General features: G+C 39.5%; 1 protein-coding gene across 3 annotated transcripts in view; it reads left to right on the top strand.

Annotated features, from left to right (window-relative positions):
- Positions 1-16,092, top strand: part of LOC140737186 (calmodulin-regulated spectrin-associated protein 2-like) — a 165,407-nt gene that overhangs the window by 88,741 nt on the left and 60,574 nt on the right. For 2 of the 3 annotated variants that reach the window (XM_073063428.1, XM_073063427.1), the window contains exons 4-5: positions 5,649-5,732; positions 12,984-13,016. In XM_073063428.1, coding sequence (XP_072919529.1) covers positions 5,649-5,732; positions 12,984-13,016 — 117 coding nt within the window. The remainder of the gene's footprint in view (positions 1-5,648; positions 5,733-12,983; positions 13,017-16,092) is intronic. The other variant, XM_073063429.1, reaches the window with a different exon arrangement.

The raw sequence follows: 16,092 nt of genomic DNA, 5'->3' as shown, positions 1-16,092 counted from the left end.
ACTTTAACACTAATGATGAGACGGCTAGCAGCATTTGAAACATAAACATGCAGTTGTGCATTCTTGCTAAGTCATTTGAATAGATAGTCTGGACCTAATTTATTGATATTCATAAAGGAACTTACCTGGTATATATGCTGCACCGTGCTTTGAAATCTCAAACCTTCATTTCATATAGTAAATGAAACAGGAATATCAATACTTGCTGAACTTATTACCTTAAAGCTAAAGAAAATATCTAATTTCTTTTTAAAAACTGTAGCATCTGTGAATGATTGTAGAATTGTGATTTTAACTACAAGTTACAACAGTGACAGCATTTTTGTTGCTAACAATCTCATCTACTTACTAGAGATCAGACTTTATCATACTCCTTTGTTTGGTTGTAGACTATCCTGACTTATTATAACTTCTTGATTGTGTGGAGTCTTTTGTGCATGAACCTTGGTATGTGTTCAGATTTACTTTTAACACTAATTATGAATATCAATTTTCAGCTTAATTTTGATGACTTATCTAAAAATATATCTGACTCTAAGCTGTTTTATTGCTGAATTCTCTATATGTACAAGACACGCTTAAGTAAATGCAACTAGAATGTTCTTAAATTTACAAAAGCACAACATGCAATATACCTTTACACAAATATAATCAGGTAATATCAAGGGTTATTGATGCTTGAATGTTTAGAAACAGACTGGAAGAGATGATTGAAATTCAGTTAAGATATATGACACAAGAATAAATCATCTGCCTCCCCCTATGCAAGGAGAGACTTTTGTAATTTCAGGTCATAACTTGTTCAGAACCATGACTTTTAAAAAAGAAGTGCTATTGTATATCAGCAGCATATTATATCTTTTCCAAAGAATGCATCCTAATCAGTTTCATTATCATGACAAAGTTAGCTAATTAGACTTTCTGCTATGATTTGCAAAGAAAGTTAGCCAATAAAGAAATTAATTTAGTCTTTGTCATGAACTCAATTTGCTCAAGCTTCTTTACAATTGATTAAATTATTATGAAATGTACTCACTTCCACATGAAGGAAATTCAACAGCAATGTGTGGATTACAGGACAAACAAACTGTAGTGTAAAACTGTTAAGACAATTTAGTGATGTTGACCTGCTCTTCTTCAAAACTGTGCATAGGATATTTTCTGTGCATAGATGAAGTGCCAAGTGAGACCATCTAAGGCTCTGATTTGTGAAATATACATCAAAATTGAAGTAAAAGGTGAAAGAATAAAATGCAGCATTTACGTTTCTGTAAATGTGAGGTGTTATCTACAACAACTGTACTCTGATTCTGCATTGCCTGTTAATTTACCTTGAAATCTTACCTGCCAGGAAACATGAACTTGTCAGATACTGCAGTGTTACTTATTCTCCTATAATGAAGCTAATTGCTGCAAAAATGTGTAGGTATTTTACATGAATCTAAAACCTAGAATTGAATCTTGTACCTTCATATCAAAAGATAAGATAACCACCATTGGAGCCAAGCTCGAAGTTGCTGTGGTCCTAAACCTAAAACTTCAATGCTCTTTTAATTTTGTAGACTAACTTGAAGAAGCATCTATGAAGTAAATTTTCCAAAATAATGTGACTTAAGTCCAGATTGATAAAACAGGATTTGAGTTTTTAATACATTTGACGGGATAATTTCAATGAATCAATAATTCAATTCAAATTTTAATTAAAAAATTCAATAATTTCAATATCTGAATGAATGAATAAATAAATAAATAAATTTGTGTTATTTGTATCTCCCCAAAGCAGCTTCTAATTTAGAATTTGACACAAATAACAGGCTTCTGAACAGCACACTTTGAATTTCAGAACTAATTACACCCTGGTCTCATGATCAGTAACTGTTGTGTTTTAAGTACACTTTTCAAGATAGTTATGCAACAAGCGTTTTTGTCAAGACAAGAGGCTTGCAGATGCTGGAATCTGGAGCAACAAAGAAAAAATGTTAGAGGAACTCACCAGGTTGAAGGAGCATCTGTAGAAGGAAAGGCATTTTCTATGATTCGGGTTGAAGCCCTGCCTTTCTCTCCGTGTTCTTAGTTAATGGGTCAAAATTTCCCTAGGAGTTTCACAAAAATGAAGCTTGAATTACCTCATTCCAGTTCCTGCTCGTTAATGAGCCCACAGGAGCAAACTGATAAAATAATTCAAGGATCTGTAAAGGTAGTCTTCACAGCAAATAGGCACATAAGGGATCTTGTCTTGAAGCTGAGGTAGGTTTTTTGAGGACAATTCAAGACTAATGAGGACACGGTCTAGGCAACTTTACCAGTTTCTAATCATTTTGGAGGATTCTGATTGCAGACATATGGTGAATAAATAAATACAGACCATGATTTTGAGTATATTGGGAGAAAAGTGGAAGAGAATGTTGAGAAAATTGGTGAAACAGCAGAAATATGATGTGAGATCTGTGCTGCAGTCTTCTGTGAGGCAGACCAAATGGTATATAATTAATCACTATCTGATTATTAATTGGATATTTTTAGGTCAAAACATGGGTAGACCAGAGATATAACACTGATACACTGAAGCAGTTACATTCTCTTCAGTTTATACAATGCATTATTTGTCATGGCAGCATGGAAAAAATGGCTCCTTATGTGGACCCCTCCTCACCATTTCCCATCCCCTTTTCCCTCTGTCACCTAATCTCCTTGCCCGCCCATCGCCTCCCTCTGGAGCTCCTCCCCCCTTTTCTTGCTTCCATGCCTTCTGTCTCTCTCAGCAATTAACTTCCCAGCTCTTTACTTCATCCCTCCTGCTCCAGGTTTCACCTATCACCTTGTGTTTCTCTCTCCCCTCCCCCCACCTTTAAAATCTACTCCTTAGCGTTTTTTCTCCAGTCCTGCCGAAGGGTTTCGGCCCGAAATGTCGACTGTACTCTTTTCTATAGGTGCTGCCTGGCTTGCTGAATTCCTCCAGTGCTTTGTGTGTGTTGCCTTGGATTTCCAGCATCTGCAGATTTTCTCTTGTTTGAAATCAGTTTCATAATGTTTTAGTTTCACCAATGCTGTTAACGTTTTGTCTACATTTTCCCCATGACAAATGTGTTGAGTGAAATCCTTACAATTCAGTACCTAATCTTGAGTCCATTATTTAAAATATTAAAAAGAATGAAACTTCACCCTCCACTTGCTCCCTCCCCCCTTACGTGTTGCCTTTCACTTCCTGTTAGATATGAAATGAACATGAAATCACAGAACAATGCTGTAAATGACACAAAGTGTCAGAAGTTTAGAACATAGAAAACACAGCATAATACAGGCCCTTCAGCCCACAAAGCTGTGCCAAACATGTCCTTACCTTGGAAATTATCTAGGCTCCATGTATCTATCCAAGAGTCTCTTAAAATACCCTATCGTATCCGCCTCCACCACCGTCGCCGGCAGCCCATTCCACGCACTCACCACTCTGTGTAAAAAAAAAAAAACACCCCTGACATTTCCTCTGTACCTACTTCTAAGCCCTTTAAAACTATGCCCTCTCGTGCTAGCCACTTCAGCCCTGGGAATAAGCCTCTGACTATCCAATGCTTCTAATCTTATACACCTCTATCAGGTCACCTCTCATCCTCCATCGCTCCAAGGAGAAAAGGCCGAGTTCACTCAACCTATTCTCATAAGGCATGCCTCCCAATCTAGGCAACAAGCTCGTAAATCTCCTCTGCACCCTTTCAACACACACAAAATGCTGGTGGAACACAGCAGGCCAGGCAGCATCTATAGGAGGAAGCACTGTCGACGTTTCAGGCCGAGACCCTTCATCAGGTCTGAAGGGTCACGGCCCGAAACGTCGACAGTGCTTCTTCCTATAGATGCTGCCTGGCCTGCTGTGTTCCAACAGCATTTTGTGTGTGTTGTTTGAATTTCCAGCATCTGCAGATTTCCTCGTGTCTGCACCCTTTCTATGGTTTCCACACCCTTCCTGTAGTGAGGTGACCAGAACTGAGCACAGTACTCCAAGTGGGGTGTGACCAGGGTCCTATATAGCTGCAACATTACCTCTCAGCTCTTAAACTCAAACTCACGATTGATAAAGACCAATGCATCGTATGCCTTCTTAACCACTGAGTCAACCTGCGCAGCAGCTTCGAGTGTCCTATGGACATGGACCCCAAGATCCTCTGATCCTCCACACTGCCAAGAGTCTTATCATTAATACTATATTCTGTCATCATATTTGACCTACCAAAATAAACCACCTCACACTTACCTGGGTTGAACTCCATCTGCCAGTTCTCAGCTCAGTTTTGCATCCTATCAGTGCCCCGCTGTAACGTCTGACAGCCCTCCACATGATCCACAGCACCCCCAACCTTTGTGTCATCAGAAAATTTACTAACCCATCCCTCCACTTCCTCATCCACGTCATTTATAAAAATCACGAAGAGTAGAGGTCCCAGAACAAATCCCTGAGGCACACTACTGGTCACTGACCTCCATGCAGAACATGACCCGTCTACAATAACTCTTTGCCTTCTGTGGGCAAGCCATTTCTGGATCCACAAAGCAATGTCCCCCTTGGATCCCATGCCTCTTACTTTCTCGATAAGCCTTGCATGGGGTACCTTATCAAATGCCTTGCTGAAATCCATATACACTACATCTACTGCTGTACTTCCATTAATGTGTTTATTCACATCCTCAGGTAATCCAATCAGGCTTGTAAGGCACAACCTGCCTTTGACAAAGGCAAGCTGACTATTCCTGATCATATTATATCTCTCCAAATGTTCATGAATCTTGCCTCTCAGGATCTTTTCCATCAACTTACCAACCACTGAAATAAGACTCACTGGTCTATAATTTCCTGGGCTATCTCTACTCCTTTTCTTGAATAAGGGAACAATATCTGCAACCCTCCAATCCTCTGGAACCTCTCCCATCCCCACTGATGATGCAAAGATCATCACCAGAGGCTCAGCAATCTCCTTCCTTGCCTCCCATGGTAGCCTGGGATACATCTCATCCAGTCCTAGTGACTTATCCAACTTGATGCTTTCTGAAAGCTCCAGCATGTCCTGTTTCATAATATCTATATGCTCAAGCTTTTTGGTTCACTGTAAGTCATCCCTGCAACTGCCAATATCCTTTTCCGTAGTGAATACTGAAGCAAAGTACTCATTAAGTACCTCTGCTATCTCTTCCAGTTCGATACACACTTTTCCACTGTCACACTTGATTGGTCCTATTCTCTCATGTCTTATCCTTTTGCTGTTCACATACTTGTAGAATGCCTTGGGGTTTTCCTTAATCCTGTCCGCCAATGCTTTCTCATGGTCCCTTCTGGCTCTCCTAATTTCATACTTAAACTCCTTCCCGCTAGCTTTATAATCTTCTAGATCTCTATCATTACCTAGTTTTTTGAACCCTTCATTAAGCTTTTCTTCTTGACTAGATTTACAGCAGCCTTTGTACACCACTGTTCCTGTACCCTTCCATCCTTACCCTGTCTCATTGGTATGTACCTATGCAGAATTCCCTGAACATTTGCCACATTTCTTCTGTACATTTCCATGAGATCATCTGTTCTCAATTTATGCTTTACGTTTAAAAATGTGTTGAATATTCTGGGCATGATCTGAAATTTCTCTGTTTTATGATTGATTTAGGTAAATGAACATTTGAAGACAATAGTTAGCCAAGAGCAGAAGTCGAGGCGACTACAAGGGCCAGAAATACCTGGAAGTCAAAGGGTAGGAACTCAGATTGAGCTTTGTCTCTCAAAAATAATTCAATATGTGAGAATATAAAAATATGGGCTTTATGGTGGTCAGAATGTGTCAAATAGCAGAATGAATATTTATCTCTTACATTTAACTCATTGACAAGTCACTTTCTCGAGGTAGCACTTTTCTGCGGATAAAAATGTGAGACATGTTGACAGTATTCCTTGGTGTCGTAAAACATTACCATATGATCAGGGTGATGGTAAACTAACTACCAAATTGGAAGGTAAACTGTGCACTTGAAACAGCACAAAATCAAAGGTGCAAATACCAAGAAAGACTTCAATATTTCATTAAACAAAGCCCAAATGTCATTGATGGAATGCAGAAAATGTAGGTCGTTACAACTGAATGATCTGGGTTGGAGTATTTGGGTGGATTCCAATTGAGTTAGTGATATGAATTAGATTGCCATCAGAAATAAACAGTTATCATTATTACAGCAACTGTTTTACATATTCTGTCCATAAACCTATTTCCTGAAGTCACTTTTTTTCATACCAGTTCAGAAGCAAATGTAGAGTTTATATCAATTTATATCATCTTGGTCTAGTATTCTACAATCAACTGGTGAAAGGCCTCAAATTTTTGACCAAGATATAAGAGTTACATTTTCCCAGCCAAAACTCCATGGCATTTAGCAGCAGATCATACTGGTGAAGATTGGCTCTTGTTGACTCTATAACAGCTGTAATGGTGTATAATACTGATTTGCATTCAAGAAATCGACCTGATACAGATTGTAGTTACTTAAAATGCATAAATGAAGATTATATGACAGTGGTGGACAGGATTCGGAAATGTACAGAACTGCCAAAGATATCAGAATCAGGTTTAATATCACCAGCATATGTCGTGATGTGTGTGTGTATATATATATACATATATGAAATAGTGCAAAAAGAGAGGGAAAAATATTTTGGAAGTGTTCTTGGGTTCATTGACCATTCAGAAATCTAATGGCGGAGGAGAAGAAGCTGTTCCTGAAATGTTGAGTTTGTGTCTTCAGGCTCCTGTACCTCCTTCGATGGCAGCAATGAGAAGAGGGCATGTCCTGGGTGATGGAGATTTGGCTGACAAAAACTGTGTAGTCACTTTTAAAAATTTATGATTTTTGAATGCAAGACTTTTATATTTAACAGTGGAATGTGAGAATGACAGAGAAAGCAACATGTTGCAGAGCTATGTGACAAGCACAGATATTCTTGGCCTTACTGGTTTTTGCATTTCCATAAACCCATTTAGCTGCATGCGTTGTTTTCTTTCAAGATATCATTAACTGACAGTAAAGCGCGTTAGCCCTGATTTTAGTTGCTGCCCACCGAACCACAGAAACATGATTTATAGATGGAGTCCTGTCCAACTAACCCTCTGCACCAGAGCGTCCTCCTAGAAAGCAGGCAGCGAGTCTTGAGACTCCCTTCTTTTCAGCTCCCAGAACTCTCTGATGGTCTTTTGACAGCTTGCTACTCAATGTCCCGAGCTAGTATGAGATGCCTCCAACAAGTGAATACATCTAAAAGCACCTCAGATAGGCTTGAGTCATCAAATGAAACATATAAAGTAATTCAGAGCATTTGAAACTCCAAGAAATATAATTGAAAAGATAAAGAAAGAATAAATAAACCACTCAGCAGTTTGGTAGGAGTTAGCATCTCCAATTAGGTGAATGGGGTTGGATGACTTGTGCCTGTCTTGAGAGTTAGGAAGCTGTGAGGCCCTGGTGTAGGATGGTCAGCCCACCAGTGGAGCGGGAATCCTATGCACCAGCGTCTTTGTTATGGGAAAGGTCAGGTGACAGGGATTGACATCTGTTTCTGGCTAATCCATGTTTTCCACATTTCAACGCACAGTCCTAGAAATCTGAGATGAGCAAGAATTGAGCAAAATGCAGTCTGCTAATCAAGAGTTACATCCTGCATTCTTGCCTTTACTTAGAGCTTCAGTTTGTATTTTATTAGAGAATAAAGCATACTCAAATTCAGGTGTGCCCAACTCTTGTTATGGTTAGTTTTGTTGGCATCTGGTTATGTCAGATTGTATTTGTTGCACTTGTCATTCACGTCAGCAATTGCCAAGAATTAAAGTGAATAAACAGCTGGTCGGGCAACATTGTTGGGTATCAGATCTGTCATTAGTGAAACTGCTTGACCTGCTGAGTTCCTCCAGCAGTTTTCTTTTGCTCCAGTTTCTGAGGTACCTTGTCTGCCAACAATTAAATGGGTACTGAATGTAGCTAGTCAGAACTTGCTTCACTAATAAATTAAAATTTTGCACTGCAGTGCCACTCATCTGCATTGCAACTGAAGGGGAAAAAAACAACTCTGCTGGCAGTTTATGATTCTGAGTAATTGAAAGGAAAAATTATAATAGGCGCATTTCATGTACATGTATTTTGCATTTCTTGCTCATCTCTTATGTGTTAGATATTACCCTGCAAAAATTTTTTGCAAACAAAGCCTGCTAATTCCTGTTCTGTTCTCTGAATTATTTGTTTCTTTTTGTTTGGCAACTTTAAGACATATTTTGTTTGATGTTCTTCATTTGATTGTTTTGTGCAAAAGTACATTCTGGAACAGGACAGGTAAATCTGAGTTCCACCATCACAGTCCTATTGAATCATTGGGAGACAGACTGGCAAAAAGCATCAAGTAAAATACTCATACACTAATCTTCAGTTTGCAAGCAAATGAAACTAAAAGTGTTGATAAACTTTATTAATATTAAGAGTTTGAACTGAAATTGAAAATTATGGAAATTCTCAGCAAGACATTCTGGAAATGTGAAGAGAGGAATGAATTAATGTTTCAGAACTTTTCACATGCCAATCTGTTTCAGTACAGCTACAACAATGAAGTCTTCCTGACCTGCCAATGTAGAAAGTTGTCCAAAGTGCAGAATACAAAATTGTGATGTTCAGTGACGTGTACAATGTTCAGCAACATTCATGACTCCCCAAATAATAAAGAGTCCACAACCAAGTGCAGCAAGACAAGCCAGGACTGTTAGGTGGCAAGTAACACAGGTTCCAGGAAGTGATAGTAACAAGAAAAATCCATCTCTCACTTCTTGCCAGTAGCATCACGGTATCCACCACTATCAATATTCAGGGATGTGATGGGGGGGGGGGGGGGTTGTTACCAATGCACAGAAACTAAATTGGAGTATCCATACACACAGTGTGACAGGTAAGAGGCTCGGAATCCTGTGGCAAGTAATTTGCCTCCCATCTCTCCTAATCCTGTCGATCATCTACAAGGCTCTAGTCAGGAGTGTGATGGAACACTTCTCACTTGCCCTGATGAGCACTGCTTCAGCAAGCTCAAGAAGCTCCACACAGGGCAGAGCAGCCCACTTGATAGGCATCCCATCCACAATTGTTCATGCACTTCACTGATGCACAGTAGAGGTGGTTTGTACCATCCTCAGGGTGCACTGCAGCAACCTGCCAGCACCTTCCAGACAACTTCTGCAAGCGAAAAGGACAAAGGCCTCAAGAGCAGAGGAACACCACCACATAAGCCACACACCATTCTGACTTGCAAGAACGTTGTTCCTTCAACGTTGCTGGGTCAAAATCTTGGAACTCTCCTTCAGAGCATTATGAGCGTGCCCATACCTCAAGCACTGCAGCGGTTCAAAAAGGCAGTAGACTGCCATGTTCTCAAGAGCAACTAGAGATGAGCAATTAAATGCTGACTCAGCCTGTGAAGTGCACATCCCTTGAATGAAAATATATTTAAAAAGCTGTCATTTTAATGTTTATGTGTAATTTAATGATGTTTACTTAATACTTAAAAGAACTGTTTTAGAGGTTTCATATGGTTATAGGTGCAGTATAATAATAATATCTCGGGATTCAGATCTTAGGCAAATATAATGGGTAAAAAATTCAGTGACATTAATGACTGGATGTGTATTTTCTGGAGACCTTGATTGGTTACACCTGGTCTGTATTTACTCATTCCTTTTGTTTCCGAAATCCTGCTGGTGTGCATGGAATCCATCATTATAACCACATTGTTGAATTTTAACAGCATGTCATTAATTAAAATTCATTTGTTTATTTATTAAAAGCATTATTTTCTTTAGGCAACATTGCGCAGGTGTATTGTTTCCCTTGCCTGTGAGGGCATTTATTGGTGCAACAAGTAACAGGATATTAATTGTTCCCAACTATTTTTAAAGCGGTTGAATACAATCGTTCTGTTTTAAGAAATACTGTCAAATGAATAGTTTCTTCGCTGATATTGTAGATTTTGAGATAATTGCTGAGTTATACGGAAAATGGTCTTTAAGTATATTTCTGAAACAGCTGGACAGCTCCTGACAATCTCTGTATGTGAAGTGATGCATTCTACATTGGAATTGGACTGCAATCTTTGTGAGTCCATATTTAAAGCCCTACATGTAGATGCAATGCTAGTAATCTGGTGTGATTAAGATGTTTTGTTATGAATGTTGTTACTAATTCATAATAAGATCATGAGGTATTACAATTATTTTTGCTTTTTGGGCCTCATTGGAGTTTTTAATCTCCTCAGTTAACAAGGCTTTCAAACACTTCAGTATTCCAGATGATAGTTTTTGATCTGTGTCTGTAAATTGGCAGATGGTGCAATGTTACCTGCTCTTTATGCAGTCGTTCCCCATGGTATTTCCATTCCATAGAGTCCAGCGAGTAGATACACTTTTTAATGTTTCTGCAAGTAGGCCAAACTGGGAAAGGCAGTTTTAAGAAACTAAATTCAGTGGTGTCTTTTTACATATTTTTGCTTAAGATTTCAGAAAATACATTTCCGCCCAGTTTGCCTGAATTTCCTTCAGCAAATGTGTCGTTGCAGGAGCTCTCTCACTTAGCAAAATCTGTGTAGTTTAGTTTTGGAAATCCGGAGGTCACTTATTGTAAACAAATATTTTGTAAATTTTACATTTTCATTTGCATTCAAAGCAAGAACCAGTCTAAGAGCAGAAAAATATTTAGAATTCCCTTGGCGGGAAAAAAAAATCATTGGCCATCATATTAAAACATGTTACGGATGTTGCAACAAAGTTAATGTTTCAGTTTAAAGACCAGTCAGTAGAACTGGGAAAGAGAGAAAACAAGTCATACCGCATTTCAGAGGAGTGAGAAGGGAAAGGAACACAAGGGGAATATTTCTGATAGGGTGAGAGCAGGGTTGCTATAGGGATAAGTAGTGATCTATTGTCGATGGTGGCATTAATAATAAAGACAGAGTAAAAGAGAGAAAAATATTGCAAACTATGTGGCTGCCAGTAATGTTCATGCAACTGCAGGAGATGTCAAGACCTGTCCTTTCACCTTTTCCCTTCCCACTTTCCAGGGACCTCACAGTCCTTCCAGACGACACAGAGATTCACTTGCACTTTTCGTGTAGCACAATCATGTTCAGAATTTGTTCTCCTCCAACACCCAGACTCTGACTGCTTTGCAGAGTAGCATATCAGCAAAATTGAGTGTCTTGTTGCCTGTCACTAAAGTTCTCCATCACACTCCACTTGGACCAACCTGTACATAACACCATAAGGTATAGGAGCAGAAATAGGCCATTCAGCCCATCAAGCCTGCTTTCATCATGGCTGATCCACTTTCCCTCCCAACAGCATTCTCCTGCCTTCCCCGTAACCTTTCACGCCCTGACTAATCAAGAACCTATCAACCTCCACCTTAAGTACACTCAATGGCCTGGCCTGACCCACAGCCACCTGAAGCAACAAATTCCACAGACACACGACTCTCTGGCTAAGGAAATTCCTCCTCATCTCTGTTCTCAGTGGACGTCCCTGTATTCTGAGGCTGTGCCCTGTGGTCCCAGCTCCCCCACCACAGGAAACATCCTCTCCACATCCACTCTGTCTAGGCCATTCAACATGAGATTCCCCCTCATTCTTCTAACTTCCAACGAGCATCGATCCAGAGCCATGAAATTGTCCTCATATAATAACCCTTTCAATTCCTCAATTTTTCTCATGAATCCTCTCCAATGCAGCACATTCTTTCTTAGATAAAGGGCCCAAAACAGCTCACAATACTCCAAGTGAGGCCTCACCAGTGCCTTATAAAGCCTCAACATTATATCCTTGCTTTTATATTCTAATCTCCTCCAAATGAATGCTAACATTGCCCTTGCCTCCCTCACCACCAGCTCAACCTGCAAGGTAACTGTAGGGAATCTTGCACAGGATCTCCCAAGTCCCTTTGCACCTTGGATTTTTGAATTTTCTACCCAGTTAGAAAATCATCTACACTTTTGTTCTTTCTACCAAAGTACATGACTATACACTTCGTGACACTGTATTCCATCTGCCACTTCTGTTATCCATTCTCCTGCTCGCTCAACACATCCTGAGCCTCCACTATCTTTATATCGTCTTCAAACTTGGCCACGTAATCATAAATCCCATCATCCACATCAGTGACAGAAAAAAGAAGTGATCCCAACACCAATCCCTGCAGACCACCACCAGTCACTGATAGCCAAGCGGAAAAGGTTCCCTTTATTCTCACCCTTTGTCCGTGGCTTTCTGCACTGTTCCAGAGCATCCTCTATCCATCTGAACACCTTTAATGCCCAGTATTGAATCTGACATCTCTGGTAATGCTCTTTCTCTGCCTGTATAAATACTCTCCAATCTATGTTGTAAGTCATCTACCTGAAATACAGTTTCTGTTTTTTTTCTCTCTCCATGAGCACAGACTGGTCTGCTGGATATTTCACAATATTTTACATTCTTTTATCTGTATTATTGCTTTCTATCTGTGGGTATTAACCCATCAATCACTACTTATCCCCATGGTAAACGTGGCCTTTTTTCACGTCTATCCCAACTTATAATTAATTTGTTCAATTTTCCCAGTTCTGACAAGAAACTCTGTTTCTGACCTGCTGAGTGTTTCCAACATTTTCTGCTTTTCTTATAGTTCATTTAAACCATGTAACCATTTCTTCCTTCATAGTTTTGCACGTATATGCAGTGCATTGAGAGACAGAGTTATACTTAAAATTGTGAATGAGACAAATGTACCTGGAATATTTCACAAAACTGTTCAAATCATTTTATCTTTTCATCATTCAGTGAAGAACAGTAAAGGATTTAGAAATAATTCATATGAATCTTGACAAAATTGTGACTTTCTTTTTTTTCCCCCTCATTGCTTCCATCCTTTCTCTCTCCTTGATGCTGCTACGTGTGAAGTCTCCAACCAAATGGTATTGGAAACTGGTTCCTGTAAGTTAATTCAATGAGTAGTGATCCATTATATTTGTGATTTTTTTTCACCATATTAATAACCCGTGTGGATTAATGCTCTATTTGCTTTCTGTCTGCTGTGATCCATTATCATTTTCTGCCATTTACCTTCCTCTCTGCTATTCACTTGTTTAAAGATGAATCATTCAGTTTTACCACTTACATCCCTGTCTTACCCTTCCATAGAATGTTTACTGTTTAAGGAGCTGCCTTTGTCTGTGTGAAAAAGTTAGCATTGGGCATGTACAGTATGGGTGTGTGAAGAATTAGTTATTTGATCATTGGGAGCTCCATTCCTGTTATAAATGGAGTGCAGGTGATAATCAGGGTTATTTTAATCATCATTGACACATGGATATGTCGCATATGCTCAGTCCAAATGTGGCCCACAACATCTCAACTTTGAGCAGAAATATCATGATCTAGCTTCAAGATGGGAAGAAGGTTTATGCCGTTTTCAGTCAATTGCTTAGCAAACAAAAATACATTCAGTCTGGGGAAGTATTGCATCGTCTTTTTTATTCCTGTATTGTCCTCCTTGTCCTCCTTCAGATCTTTCAGTTTCCCAAGAACCTTCTCTCTGGTTATGGTAACTTCACACACTTCATTGCCTCTGTCACGTGGAATTTACACCATACTGCTAGTGTCTTCCGCAGTGAAGATAGGTTAGGAGAGTGGACAGAGAAGTAGCAGATGGAACACAAGATAGGGAAGTGTAGTGTTATGCACTTTGGTAAGAAGAATAAAGGTGTAGACCAATTTCTAAATGGGGAGAGAATTCAGAAATGGGTGGTACAAAGGAACTCGAGAGTCATAGTTCAGGATTCCCTTAAGGTTAACTTGCAAGTTGTGTTAGTGGTAAAGAAGGCAAGTGGAATTTAGTATTAATGTACTGCTAAGGTTTTATAAGATGTTGGTCAGACCACATTTAGAATACTGTGATCATGTTTGGGTTTTGTATCTAAGCAAGGTGTACAGTATTGAGATTGATAGTTTTCTGATTGGTTAGGGGTTACTGGGGAAAGGTGAGAGAATGGGGTTGTAAAATAAAAATCAGCCATGATTGAATGGCAGAGAGACTCAATGGGCTGCATGGCCAAATTCAACTTCAATATATTACGGCCTTATCAGCTTTTCCTGAAACTCATCTGAATTACCCCTTAAACCATGACAATACTAGCCTAATTTGTACAGAATATTTTTTTACTTTCCAAAATAAATGATCAGAAAATCGCACAAGTTTTGTCAATCATCCAACCAGTGCTTTATAAGGTTGTATAAAATTCCCCATCGTATCCCAGCTTTTGAGTTTTAAAGGCTCCTTTTCATTTGCTATTTTGATTTGTTTTAATTTGATTGCTACATTTTAGTGATTTCTGAACAAGAAATCTTCATAAAGGTTAGACTCAAAGGTTGGGGGTGTTGTGGATAGTGTGGAGGGCTGTCAGAGATTACAGCGGGACATTGATAGGATGCAAAACTGGGCTAAGAAGTGGCAGATGGAGTGTGGGGTATGTCATTTTGGTAGGTCAAATATGATGGCAGAATATAGTATTAATGGTAAGACGGCAGTGTGGAGGATCAGAGGGATCTTGGGGTCCGAATCCATTGAACACTCAAATCTGCTGCGCAGATTGACTCTGTGGTTAAGAAGGCATATGGCATATTGGCCTTCATCAACCGTGGGATTGATTTTAAGAGTGGAGAGGTAATGTTACAGCTATATAGAACCCTGGTCAAACCCCACTTGGAGTATTGTGCTCAGTTCTGGTCACCTCACTACAGGAAGGATGTGGAAACTATAGAAAGGGTGCAGAGGAGATTAACAAGGATGTTGCCTGTATTGGGGAGCATGCCTTATGAGAATAGGTTGAGTGAACTTGGCCTTTTCTCCTTGGAGCAATAGAGGATCAGAGGTGACCTGATAGAGGTATATAAGATGATGAGAGGCATTGATCATGTGGATAGTCAGAGGCTTTTTCCCAGAGCTGAAATGGCTAACCCGAGAGGGCACAGTTTTAAGGTGCTTGGAAGCAGGTACAGAGATGTCAGGGGTTAAGTTTTTTACACAGAGAGTGGTGAGTGCGTGGAATGGGCTGCCGGCAATGGTGGTGGAGATGGAAACAATAGGGACTCTTAAGAGACTCTTGGATATATACATGGAGTTTAGGAAAATAGAGGGCTGTGGGTAACCCTAGGTAATTTCTAAAGTAAGTACATGTTCGGCACAGCTTTGTGGGCCGAAGGGCCTGTGTTGTGCTGTAGGTTTTCTATGTTTCTAAACTTGATTAAATTATTCAGTTCAAATGTTTTCTAAAGTCAGGCCCTTGTGGGACACAGTAAAGCATTTCCTATCCATTTCTAAATAACCCACCACAAACAATGTGATACATATTCCCTAGCACCCTCCACTGAAGTAGGTGTTGAAAACCTTGTCATCATGGTGATTTTTAATCGGGAACCCAAATGTACTGAGGCTTGTGGCACCTCAGTGGGATTGATTAATTTACAACAGGAAAGGGATTCTAACCAAGCCATCCATCTGTTGTTGCATGGAGTCCATTTACCCAGAGTTATCTGTGATTGAAATCATTCTTCTCCTCCACCCCTCAGAATGTTATCAGAGCAAAACAGAAGAGGGTTTCATTATCATATATTGATTGCCATCACTGTGTTGTAGGACCCTAAGAATACAATGATTGTCATGAATTCTTAAGTCATAATGTACACAAATGTATTTTATGCTCATTAAAAATAAGGATGTTTACTTTCATTCAAGAGTATATTTTGATTCTGCATCAGGTTCTAAGATGTACAGAAAAGTAAATCTGAAATCCTGTGGCGATTTGTCTCATTCTCTAGTATTGGTTGTGTGGATCTACAGGAAAGAATCATTTCTCATGTACATAGGAAAAGAAGTGTGTTTGCTGGAGTGTGGAAATTCTCTTTGGGAAGCATTTCATCAAGTCTTTTTTAGCCCTGCATTGGTTTTTGGCAAATAATTTGGAGGAGTGAACCTTGCAGTGTATATAATGTGCCTGCATTGTTGATGGGA

The sequence above is a fragment of the Hemitrygon akajei genome, chromosome 12 (assembly GCF_048418815.1).
Source record: "Hemitrygon akajei chromosome 12, sHemAka1.3, whole genome shotgun sequence".
Lineage (NCBI taxonomy): Eukaryota > Metazoa > Chordata > Chondrichthyes > Myliobatiformes > Dasyatidae > Hemitrygon > Hemitrygon akajei.
Note: the sequence above shows the minus strand (reverse complement) of the source record. Positions and strands in the feature narration are given on the sequence as shown.